The 12,928-nt window shown below is 38.6% G+C and overlaps 1 protein-coding gene and 1 long non-coding RNA gene across 2 annotated transcripts in view; one reads left to right on the forward strand and one right to left on the reverse strand.

Annotated features, from left to right (window-relative positions):
• LOC309606604 overlaps window positions 1-10,186 on the forward strand; it is a 41,944-nt gene extending 31,758 nt beyond the window's left edge. The window contains exon 2 of the long non-coding RNA XR_014231984.1: window positions 5,874-10,186. This is a non-coding gene — a long non-coding RNA (uncharacterized lncRNA). The remainder of the gene's footprint in view (window positions 1-5,873) is intronic.
• Window positions 1-12,928, reverse strand: part of HSD17B12 (hydroxysteroid 17-beta dehydrogenase 12) — a 177,529-nt gene that overhangs the window by 24,175 nt on the left and 140,426 nt on the right. Inside the window, exon 7 of the mRNA XM_082343843.1 lies at window positions 3,638-3,672. Within this exon, the coding sequence (XP_082199969.1) occupies window positions 3,638-3,672 (35 nt within the window). The remainder of the gene's footprint in view (window positions 1-3,637; window positions 3,673-12,928) is intronic.

Raw genomic sequence — 12,928 nt, forward strand, 5'->3', positions numbered from 1 at the left:
AGAAAACACCACTGCAGATAAGGAAGCACCTTTTCATCCAAAATTATTCTCTTCAATGACTAGCCCTCCCACAAGCCAGACATTAAACACACCAAACCCTATAAAATTCAGTACCTTGTATTTATAGCCTCCTATAGCTATGCTTTCTAGACGTTCCTCCGTCCTGTGAAATCCCCAATTAGAAAACTCTCCTTAATGATCACTTGGATAAAAAAAATTCCCAAGCCTCTTTTCTTCCTTGCATGCCCCACTATTCTATCAGACTGTTGTAGTATCCTTGTGCACAGCTCTTACAAAAATACTATTGTCATAGAGGAAGTAACAGGTCTCCCATGAAATAAGTCACTGATTTCTGCCTTCCTTGGGACCCTCTCATCACTGCTCCACGCTGCAGGTGAGGGGGGGAAGATGGGGAGGCGTAAATGCTGCTGTGAAGCAACGGAACACAGGGTCAGTCCTAATGTGGACCGCTTACTTGATACAGAGTGTGACTGCAGACAAGGGAGATTGTGCAAAAAAGACTACATCCCAATTCTTCATATTTTCACTTCTTATCAGGGAGCATATAAGTGTGCTCTTGGAGGGTCATTACTTTTTTTTTTTTTTTTTTAAGCTTAAACATAACACAGAAATTGGTACAGACAGTTCTCTAACAGATTCTCAAAAAGACTGAGAAACGTATCAAAACAGGGTTCCATGTCAGAAAAGAATCCTGGATCACGGAGGTCAGATATATAATTAGAACCAGCGATCCAAATACATTATACAAACATTGCTTTGTGGAAGAAAGTTTGCAAACATTTCCCACATGAAAGAGAACTGCCTGCCCTAAAACACCATAACATGTCATAATTCCACCTTAAGCAATACAGTATGAAAGGGGCTATTTTTAGCTTTTCCATGGTTGTTATGGCAACCACCTCCTGGCTCCAGCTGTACAAAATGTTTATAATTCCAGGGAAGTGGAAAGAGCAAGTTTCCTCTATAACGTAATTATGCACTTTCTACTTGTATGATAATAATACCTTAGTTTGATTATAGGGACTTGTTTAGTGATAGTCAGCTGGCCCTAGGCTATAGTTCTAGAGAGTTTGGAAAATCGCATACATCAGAAGTAGAATCAGTGAAAGGGGAAAAACCCACAACAACAAAGAACCCTGCTGTTCCTCAATGGAGATACGAAACCTACGTACGGTAACCAACCATAGTTATGCCATTTGGGGATGGTAAAAAGGGTAGGCTATAAACAAATCACTTGTAATACGTAAGTAAGAATGCTTTCAGGTGATCTGTGAACTCGGAGTCTTTCTTTCTTCTTGGGCACACAGCTAACAACATTTCTGGCCTCCCTTGCAGTTAGCTGTAGCCTGTGACTGAGTTCTAGACAATGGGATGAGGGCAGAAGTGAGGGACACCACTTTTAGACCTGGCCCATGAAACCACCCATAAAATCATCCTTCCCCTCTCTTCTCGCATCTGCTGGCTGGATGCAGATGTTTCTGCAGAGAATCGCAAGGCCCAAGAGAAGAGTGGACCCCCTCACCCCAGATGGAAGGAGCCTGAGATCCCTGGATGACTGGGTAGAGCAGAGCCCCGATCGCTGATCCACACCAGACTGTGACGTGAGGGGAAAATCAACCTTTAGAGTGTTAAGCCACTGAGATTCTGGGGTGGTCTGTTATAGCAGTTAGCCTGCCTTGACTAATATAACGAGTAACTCCTTTAACTCAAGCAGACATAGCTGTTCCTTCTCCTATCCAAAAGTACCGATTCATAAAACCCACTTACATTTCTGACTAGTTCTTAGCAGGTGCCACAATCAACCCTGTGACATCAGTTTCAATACCTAGCCTATGATGGCTTTCTACCAGATCATTTCGCAACCCCCGTGTAAAATCAATTTGATTTCTTACAGGTAAGGATCCAATTCATCTTCTGTATGATAAACTTTACTCAGTGAATGCCTGTTGAAACAGACGGATCCTTTCCTTTGCATTCTTTGTCTTTATCTAAGGCTCCAGCTACAACTGTGATCGTGGCTGCTAGGTCTACAGAGAGAGGTGTGAGCACCTTGTGTCTGTATCATTTACTAACTGATTACTTAGCCTCATGGCACTCAGTTTCTTTGGATCTCACTTTTTATGTCAAATGAGGGGGGGTTGGTCTCAATTAAAGTACTGAAATTCTCTGACTCTTTGAATCTAATTCTTCCTGGTCATAACCAATATCTCTTTTGATATGATTTTTACCAACACACTTAAAAATTCCTTTTACAGTACCTCTGTGGTATATAAATTTCTTCTTTAACGGATGGAATGTACTATCCTGAATTAATACTGTGTCACTTGCAGATATCCAAACTAGAATTAAGTTGATGACCCAAACTTCATCCCTCTTGAGTTCTACTCTGTCTGCCCTAATTCTCTGTAATCTTCTAGGATTCTGGTCTGGTTTGACCACCATCACTTCCATACCTGACCATCAGGGGCACACTCCCACTGTAGCCATCAATAAGTAGTTTAAAGGTTTTAAGGGGAATTTTACTAAAATAAAGCAATTAAAATATACAAAACCACATGTAAAATGCATTACAAAGAAAGAGCCTTGCTACAAAGTAGCTGCAAAACAAAATGGATTCCTAACTTCAGTGTCCTTATTTGCATGATGGTGGGAGGCTATCGAAGTTAAATGAGCAAACATATATCAAGTTCTCATCCAACACCTGGCACATAACATGGAATCAATAAACACGAGCTGTAAACCCTGCCTAAAGCTGGTCATGGAGGCTTCTTCACAGAAGTAGGGTCCCTGGGTCTCCCCTTTGCAAAGCTGTGACTCCTTTGGATCTCTTCCAAACTCAAAGCTATTTTGCAGAGGAAGGATGACTGTGAAGCCCTAAATTTAGCATATGACCAAGCAAGCCCAGCTCTTTGCAACAGGTTTTCTTGGAAAGCTTAGCCATCACTCAGGCTTCTCTAAGGGAGGAAAAGAGCTTAATTACCATCTGACACTTCACGCTATTTCAAATGTAAGGACTTAGCAACACATTTCTCAATAAAAATGAAGACATCTAGCATATCCTAGTGGACCCCATTCAAACTGGAACACAGCTGGGGCTAGAGGACACAGCCTGTTCCTCCAAGGGCAAGGGTGGGGGCTGACATCTCATAATCACTTTCTAACATGCCCAAGTCCCTCATACATCCATTCTCCTAGTAAGAACAAAAAACACCAGAGGATGGATGGGGTCTCGCTGCATGAAAGTCCACTGATTTGGGCTGTGAGAGCATAAAGCTTTAGGAAGGCATTCCCGGGAATATCCTAGCAACTCCATCCGCCCCCTCAGAACAGCAGGCAATTGAGTTAGTGATGGTGACTCAAGCAGATTTTTTAATCCTGATGTAAAGGAACCACACAACCCTGGAGAGGGAAATAAAAAGGGAATCGAGTGGAAAAGGCCTCCACCACCAGATGACTCATGCTTGACCGTGTGACTCGCCTGGCACATTACTCTGTCACTAAGACATGGAGGAGAGGTTCATTAGTCACTTTAATGAATTTTTCAAAGTAAGGATTCTCCCTATAAATAATCATGAGCTCTGTTGCTCTAGTGTTTGTGTGTGAGCTTATGACTCACCTTTCTACCATGCCAGGCAGTACCAACCATGTCATCTGCAAAAGAGAAAAAGAAAACATCAGTGAGGATGCAGGCTACAGAGAGAGTGGAGAGAACTCACCCACACAAACAGGGAGGGAATCACGAAACCACTCGCCACTTCTACAGACAGCAGTTATTTGATATACTCTGTACAATTTGCCTGTGGCAAGCGTGCTAAAAAGGAATCAGATGAAATTACTGGAGATAATACTGTAAATACTCTCAGTGAACTTGGCTAAAATTAGTCTTGCCTGAAATGTAATACTGACATGCAGATCTTCAAATAATTAAGGCTTTATGGTGAAATCTATGTCTCCCAAAATACATTCTCAGAAAAGGACATATGTTATCACAAGAAATATCCTGCCTACCAAACTTACTTAAGCTTTTTAATCTCAAGAGATCAAATAACCTTTTCCTATCAAAAAAGCCTTTAGAAGAATGCCATAAAGTGACATGTTGGCAAGTATTAGGTCTATCTTCACATTTATTTCTCTTGTTGCTCAAGCTAACTGTGAGTAAAACGCATCCTTAAAGAAAGTTAAAGTTATCTGTCATCTCAAATAACCAACAATGAAAAAAAGGACACCAGCATTTTAATTTTTTTATTTTTATTTTTGGCCGCACTGCACGGCAGGCAGGATCTTAGCTCCTGGACCAGGGATCGAACCCACACCCCCTGCAGTGGAAGCGCGGAGTCTTAACCACTGGACCGCCAGAAAATTCCATGGACACCCACATTTTTAAAGGACTTCATAGTTGTTGACTAAATACATATACTATGACGAGAGAAAGTACTTCTAAACTCTGTTGTAAGATACTATTAACTAAGAAAAGTTAAGACATCCACTGGCTTAGTCAAGGTCACGTCATAGTTAAGTACTGAGGTTGGAGTATGAACTCTGGACTCCTGAATATCATCAGTTCTCTAAGAAACAAATGCTGTTTTGTTACAGAAAAGTTTGCATGCATGCCAACCATAGGAATTTTAAGCTTTCTATCTTGAATAATGTCTTAATTAAAACAGCATTCTGACGAGCAGAGAATGTTTTCCTAGAAACATTTTGAAGAAAGAAAACGCATCCAGACTTTACCAACGTAGAATCTGCTCTGGAGTACTCCCAACCCAGATATCAACCTTGGGGCCGTTGCATACATTTCTCCAGGAAGAACACGAATTCAAACTGACACTGCATCATAAAAGGTAGACTAACACACTGCCAACTTCTAAACAGACAAAGTGGTGTCTTCAAAGCCTAGGGGAATCATTTCCACAGAAGTATCTAGATTTGGTCAAATCTTCCAGATGAAAAAAGGAGAGACCGTAAGAAAGAGTTTGGCCTGAAGCATCCCCTATCTCCCTCCTTCTTACATATAAGTCTGCGCTTGCGTTTTTGGGGGTTTTTTTGTTTGTTTTTGCCTGCGCCACACTGCACGCGGGATCTTAGGTCCCCAACCAGGGATGGAACCCGTGCCCCCTGCAGTGGAATCGTGAAGTCTTAAGCATTGGACCGCCAGGGAAGTCCCTCTATGCTTCTCATATTAAACTCATCTTCATAGAAGGATGGGGCAAAGAATGCCAACTGTCCCTCAACATTCATTCTTTCCTTAATATAACAACTGAATTTTCAGTTGGATATGCCGGCCATAAAAACTGTACTTTCTGCATTCTCTCTCACAGTGCATGTGGCCCTATAACTATGTTCTATCTGATAAGATGACAAGTAACACATGCAATTTCTTGGTCATGCCCTTAAAGGAGGAAAAAAATACATGTCCTCCTCTGTGCCTGTTCCTCCTCTTGATGGCTAGAAAGTAGATGTGACGGAAGGAGCTAAAGCAGCCATCCTAGACCCCAAGGTGAAACCATGTGCTAATGGTGGCAGAACAGTGAGATAAAAAGAGGCAGGATCTCTAATGATTGTGGAGCTCTTATGCCAAACATTGCTTACCCACCTAGCCTTTTATCTGACAGAGAAATAAATTTCTATTTTATTTAAGCCATTACTAAACCTCTGCTACAGCAGCCAAACCAATATTCTAACTGACATAACTGACCTTGTGAATTGTTAAAGACCAACCAGTGTTAACATTTTATGACTTAACAGAGAAACAATCCCCAAAGCAAACTCAATCAGAAATTATGGTGACAGCCCAAATGGCTTCAATATTTTATAGTTTGTTAAAACACGACCCTATTTCTTCCCTCTTCTAGGTCTGCTTGACTCAAGTCAGAATGTGCCCGCTCAGCCTCAGACCAAACGGTATGGAACTGGGCTTCCCTGGTGGCACAGTGGTTAAGAATCCACCTGCCAATTCAGGGGACACAGGTTCAAGCCCTGGTCCGGGAAGATCCCGCATGCCGTGGAGCAACTAAGCCTGTGCGCCACAACTACTGAGCCCACGAGCCACAACTACTGAAGCCCGCGCGCCTAGAGCCCGTGCTCCGCAACAAGAGAAGCCACCACAATGAGAAGCCTGGCACCGCAACTAGAGAAAGCCTGCGCACAGCAACGAAGACCGAACGCAGCCAAAAATAAAAAATAAAAAAAAACCCCACCCCCCAAAAAAACTGTATGGAACCAAGTCAAAGAAAAAGCTGAAAAGGCTGAGTTCAAAGTTTATCCTTTCAACGCAGTCAGCTCTTCTCTTTTCAGATTAAATAACAACTCTTCAAATCGGCTTACATGTTTCCTAAGATTTATGTTTTTACAGGAGTATAGGAATCGCTCCACATGTAGCAATAGCTGCTGAATGTTTAAGGCAATGTGGTATGTACTCAGGCCAAAGAGCTAATCCTAGCCCTTCCACTCCTAGCCATGTGACCTCGAGTTTGTTTCTTATCCTCCTCTGAAGTCCTCTTAACCTTTATGTATTAAATGAAGAAGGCATCTACATCACAGCTTATTATATTCTGAATTTCATATAAGGTGATGTACATAACGGACCTAGCACAGAGCGCACCACGGAGTAAGCCCCTGAAAGAGAATTATGTCCTTTATTGCCAGCGTGCACTCTTCTTTCAGGACACAGCACCACTAAGTATCTAGGCCTCCCTTAACTATGTTGTGCCCAACACAGTTGAGAGCCAAAAACAGTGACACATTTTGAGGTCATCCAATTCAACTCACCACACAGAAATTTCTGGACAGTTCCAGCAATATTTTAAAGTGCCTCAATTGGGAGCTTCTTAGGGTAAAAGAACTGTTCTAAAATTACAGTGCCATGATGATTTCAAGATTGTGTAAATTTACTAAAAACCATTCAACTATACGCTTAAAATGGATGAATTTTATAGAGTATATAAACTATCCCTCGATAAAGCTTTTTTTTTAAAGAAAATCTCAATAAGCATATGGATAAGAATTAAAGAACTGGAATCACAAAATACATTTGATGTTACTTTATCAGACACAGGAAATAAAAGAGCTCTCAAAATGCTCTATGCATATCAACTCATGGCCTGGAGCAATGCGAAGTAATAAACAGGCATTCTTCCATTCAGTAGAAGACATGTTAGTTACTTGAATCAGGGTTGGGTGATGGGAGCTCACGACTGAGCAGGAGAACAGATATTTATATAAATAAATCATTACACGACAATGCTATGAGTGGGACAACAGGAGTAAGGACAGAGGGCACCAACGCTTAGGAGAGGGACTAGTTACGACTGGGGAAACAGGTAGAGCTTCACAGATTACGGTTCAGTTAAGTTCTGAAAGAATAAATAAGAGTTCACTAGGCAGAAAAAAAATTCTAATCAAGGGAATAGAATGCAAAAATGCAAACAGCTGCAGGAAATTACAATATGCTATTAGAATTAATGCATTTAAAAAAACTTTTTGTTGAATGGATGAAATATACAAAGAAGTAAAAATATGTGCATCCTATTATATACGTCATGCAGTGTGCATATCATACGTCATGGACAGCTTCCCATGCTAGTATTACAAGCAGATGTACATCAGGCATGGTAACAGTTGTGGAGGATTTTCTTTGTAAGGATAGATTATATGCATTCTTAGCTGTATCTGAAAACATTTTTTTATTTAGTACATTTCATCAGGGGACCATAATGCTTACCTAATGTATTATAAAGAGGTCCCCAAGCATTTTGTGAAAAGAAGCTATTATGCAGTTCCCCGAAGTCCGGAGATCACTAGAAACAGGATGAGGAAGGAGAAGACTGACAATAAAAATGTTCTCACCTAGGGGTAGGTGTGTGTGTGTGTGTGTGTGTGTGTGTGCTTGTGCATGTGTATGCATGTGCGCACGCACAAGCGCATTTGCAGTAAGGAAATGAGACTTGTTAAGTGCAAAGTAGCTAAGTAGAGTTGACAGGGGTAGCCACTAACTGTTCAGCTTTCCTACACAAAAGGAGAGAAGGGATGGGATTTGTAGGCACTGATCAATCTGGAGAACTACCAGGGAAGTCTACAAGATCTGCTGATGGATTCTTTATTCTGACCAGGGATCTCAGTACCATTTGAATATTTAATAAGCAGTCGTGCAGAGTTTTAAAGTTTAACTCAGGTTTTCCCCCAAGATGTACATTTACACATTACATATTATGTACACATAAATACAGTCCAATAAGAAATATCACCTTAAGCTGGGATATTAAGGAAATACAAATGCACACATTGGGAGCTGTTTTTTCCTTACACTGCGCATGTCATATATTAAATGTCTCCTTTCTGAATGGCAAAGATTATACAGGAAATGATCAGAGACAAAATAAAACCCCATAAGATATAATCTGACTTACAAAATTATATCAACAGCATGCTAAACATTAAATCAGTCTTGATGGTCATCAGTGTGTGGACATCTTCAAAATATAGTCTTTTTTCTCCCCATTTCATTGAGATATAATTGACATATAACTTTTTATTAGTTTAAGGTATATAACATAATGATATATGTATATATTGTGAAACGATTACCACAATAAGTTTAGTTAACATCAAAAATATGGAACACCTCACAAATCTGCATGTCATCCTTGTACAGGGCCATGCTGATCTTCTCTGTATCGTTCCAATTCTAGTATATGTGCTGCTGAAGTGAGAACTAAAATATATTCTTTATACAGGTGAATTAAAACTCAAGAAGTTTTAATAACTTAACCCAAAGGAAGAAGCAGTGTTTTCAGTACCTGGCTATTAAAGGGCCAGAAACACTTGGTGGAATGCTCAATGACCAAATGATTCATCAGCAAAAACAGAAATCCACTCATGAAAAAGTTATATTCTTTGCATTGTTCATTGGTTTCTCCTCTTAAATTCTGACTCTACATTATTTCTCCTTGCCATAAAATAGACCATCTTCTCGGATCTATCAAATATAGCAACACTGAAGAGCCTAAGAAGAGTTAACCTGAAATCTGCCAGCTTTTATAAAATTGGTTAATGCCTTTAATTATACTTAAATTATCTTTCCTTCTACTCAGAATACATGTCATAATAAATTCAATTTCAAGCCTTCTTTATCTGGGTATGTGTATACAAGTAACTCAATATTCTGTGTATAAGTAGAGAGGCTTCACTACGTTAACATCAAATTAAATTCTCTTTAACATCAAGTTTTACATAGGATATTTAAATTAAGCTATTAGTATTCTCATTTTACTTTATATGCATCGATTGGTATCTTGATATCTGGTTATTTATAACATACACCAAGTGTTTCTGTGAAATCTCACTATCTATCTGAACTCCATCTCACAGCTTACAGGCTGTTTCTGGAGTTAACTCAATATGCTTATTTTAGGCCATCTGCAGGTGATAATTGCTGTACTAGGAAAATGTTTGTTCTTCTTAAGATACCGCTAAAATAAGGTTACCATAACTTGTAAGTTCAGTGGTTGAGAATATTAGAAAAATAGTAGTAAACATGACTTCTATACTTGTTTTCTCCTATGTTGAGGCTGTTTCCAAAAGTATACAGCAAACAATTTGAATTTAATTCTTTCCTAAGAAGTAGATAAAAGTCCTGTAATAGTACCTCTACAACAATGGGAGCTTTAAGTTCTTGCAGAAGAAAAAAAACAAATGTTTCCTCTATATATATATACTTTTTAGTGACGGTTTCATCAATCCTTACCACAAAAAAGTCCTAGATGTCTAAAATCAAAGGGAGAAACGTCACTATATGTTATCTCATACCAAGATATCACATCACTTTGTATGCAAGCTGGCCATAGAGTATACACATATACAAAGATAAATGAGTCTTCACCGACAATAGCTCAATATACAATTTCTCTTGGGGACACCACATATTCTACTCAAGAGTGAAATATTTACTGGTATTTATTGCCACAAGTACGTATATCCTGGTTGGGAAACAAATAAGAGGCTGATTTACTTCATACAAAATCAAAATCAGTATTATTAGATCATTCAGTTGAGATAACCTGACTCAAAAATGCATTGGCTTGATGAATTGGGAGATTGGGATTGACCTATATACACTAATATGTATAAAATGGATAACTAATAAGAACCTGCTGTATAAAAAAATAAATAAAATTTTTTTAAAATGCATTGGCTGGCCTAGAAAATCCTTGAAGACATTATACTAAAATGTATCCATCATAGTATTCTGAAATATTTCTCATATTTTTGGCAACTGTTTGCATTGCTTTTGTAATTAGAAGAGCACCCACAATCAGTGTCATTTCTAAAAGAAACTAACATGAATAAATTTTTTTTCTTTTCATTTCTCTGGCATCAGTAATCAAGAGTTTGTAGAAGGAACCTTATTTTATACTCAAAAGCCAATCCGAGTTTCCCACTTTTTAGTTTGGTATGAAAACTGGTAACACAAGCAAATTATGCAAATTACGCAATTCTTTCACAAGCAAATAATTTCTTTTTACAAGCAAATTATTTTTTTTTAAGATTTATTTTTTCAAATATTATAGGTGTACAATTGACCAAAACAATGTAAGTATAATCTAAACGTTGATAGTTATTAAAATAAAAGTACAATTTTATGAGGAATACATTTTTTTTCTTTTTTTATATCATGTAACCTCTGGCATTTGGTCATTTTTTGGAGAGAACAGTATAGAGAAAACACTGTTGTATAGTGCTCAAAAAGATAACTAAAAACCCAAGTGAAACGATTAAAATTCAAGATACTTTAGTAAAATAAGAAAACAAATACTGACACCTGTATCACCATTATATATAAATAGGAAGTGTAACAACTTGCTCTAGAATCTGGGCAAAGCCCCAGGAATCCAAACTATTAGTACAAATAATTAGGACACCACAAATAGCCACTTTGTCCACTTCTGCCCTGCCCTCTACCCCAGAGAAACCTGCTTGGAGTAAACAGGATCTGAATTCAAGCAACTGAAAAATGAACCCACACAAATTAGAAGGAAGCAGATGCAAATGCCTTAAGCAAATTTTCAATTGGAATCATTAGCAGTAATTTTTAAAATCACAGTATAATAGCGAAAAGAATTACGTAAAGTAACAACGATGTTACACAATGCCTGTTTTGGAGAAATGAGGTGGTAACTCCACTGAAGTCACACTAGAATGACACAGCACACATTTCCTTTGACAAACGGTATAATTTGAGCTCTGTGGTACCAAAAATACAACTTAATTAGAAATTCTTAGAATCTCACCTGTATGGCTAACAGAATACTTACTGCGCAGGGGGTGAAAAGCTTAATGAGATAAAGTTTTTAGAGTGCTTTGAGATCTCTGAGCATTGTTTGGTTTTCTTCTCTATTAATGTTTAGGTCTTTGTGGAAGTTATGAGCCCTCCTTGCCATTTCCCCTCACCCCATATTACTTAACCTGAAATTCAGCCCCACGCCATAAAAAACTTTTCCTTTTATAATAAATTCTGGTTTGATTTTGTTAAAATAATTACCAAAAGAAAAAGAAAAGAACTTTCCAGAACAGAGAACTGAATGCCAATTAATTATAATGAAACTAAAGCCATAATTTATAAACTCTAAACAAAAAGAAAAAGAACACACATACCACCACATACTGTTTTTCTAAGTTTAGCATTTTATAAAATGCTAAGAGTTTCTATTACTTACGTTTTCCCCAAATAAGCTGACTTCTCCAAAAGTGACAGATTTAGGTAGGAGAAAATAATTCCTAAAGTTCTCAAAGAGATTTTTACATTTTCACCCATTTATAAGGCATTTCTCCTATAAACTAGCTTTACTTGGAGCTGGAAAGAACCTTAGAACCAATCTCCAACTACTCCCTCAGTTTTTAAGATGAAAACTATGGAAAGAGTGGTTGTCATGTAGTTTGACAAACCCATCATTTTATGGTTGTGCCTGAAGCAGCCCATTCCTATGAGACTCTAAGGGCTAAATGTGCCCCCAAATTTGGAAATTTTTAAGAGCTTAATGATAGCTGCTTTCAAGTGGATTAAAAGACTCTAAATATTAACTTGGAATGTCTTCGTTCTGAAAAGCCCTGGGTGGGGGCAGTGGTGAGGGTCATACTCTCCTTCCTACAGTTTATAAATTTCCTACTGTTGTTAACTTGAACTCTTGGGGCAGAGTCAGGGGGATAAATTCTCAGCATAATCCCTAAATTAAATACAACTAGACTGCTGAACAGAGATTCTTCTGACGGATTTCCAAATTAATACAGGGCTCCCCCTACTGGTACTAGGTCACATGCCAGAGGCAAATCCATGTAAGAAAAAGTAAACAAGCGCTTCTCCTGTGCTTTTTCATCCATCTGTCCATCCATCCAAACATTTATTATTATTGTCTATCCCATGGGCAGGGCATAGCATTATGGCTAAGTGACGTACAATGAATACATAGTGGTATTATGAGAAAAAAACCCTGACTTTTCAAAAGCATGCAAAGGGCCTCATACTCCAAGTGATTTGATTTCAGATAATCATAGGGATGGAAGAGATTGATTTAGTCAAAGCCATTCAAATTCTTCAACTCAACCAAGCAAGCAATGATTCAGTTTGAGTAGACTGAATACTTGGAGTTACTGAACAGGGGAACAGGAACTCAAATGTCTAAAAGGTCCAGGTGGGTAACATAAATGAGTGCAGTAAGTCAGACTAGTGGGGACTGTGGTAATCTGGAGAGTGCAGGCCTAATTACTCAGCATGCTCAGCTGGTACTCAGCTCTAATCACTTGTTGCCATGCAGCAGTTCAGGTCTATGTTACCCTAGTCTTAGATTTTTCCCAAGAGAAGCTAGAAATTTGGGTGTGAAATGTCCCAATTTGAAAACACAGCTGGAGCCAACTA

Source organism: Balaenoptera borealis, assembly GCF_965194805.1.
Source record: "Balaenoptera borealis genome assembly, chromosome: 11".
Lineage (NCBI taxonomy): Eukaryota > Metazoa > Chordata > Mammalia > Artiodactyla > Balaenopteridae > Balaenoptera > Balaenoptera borealis.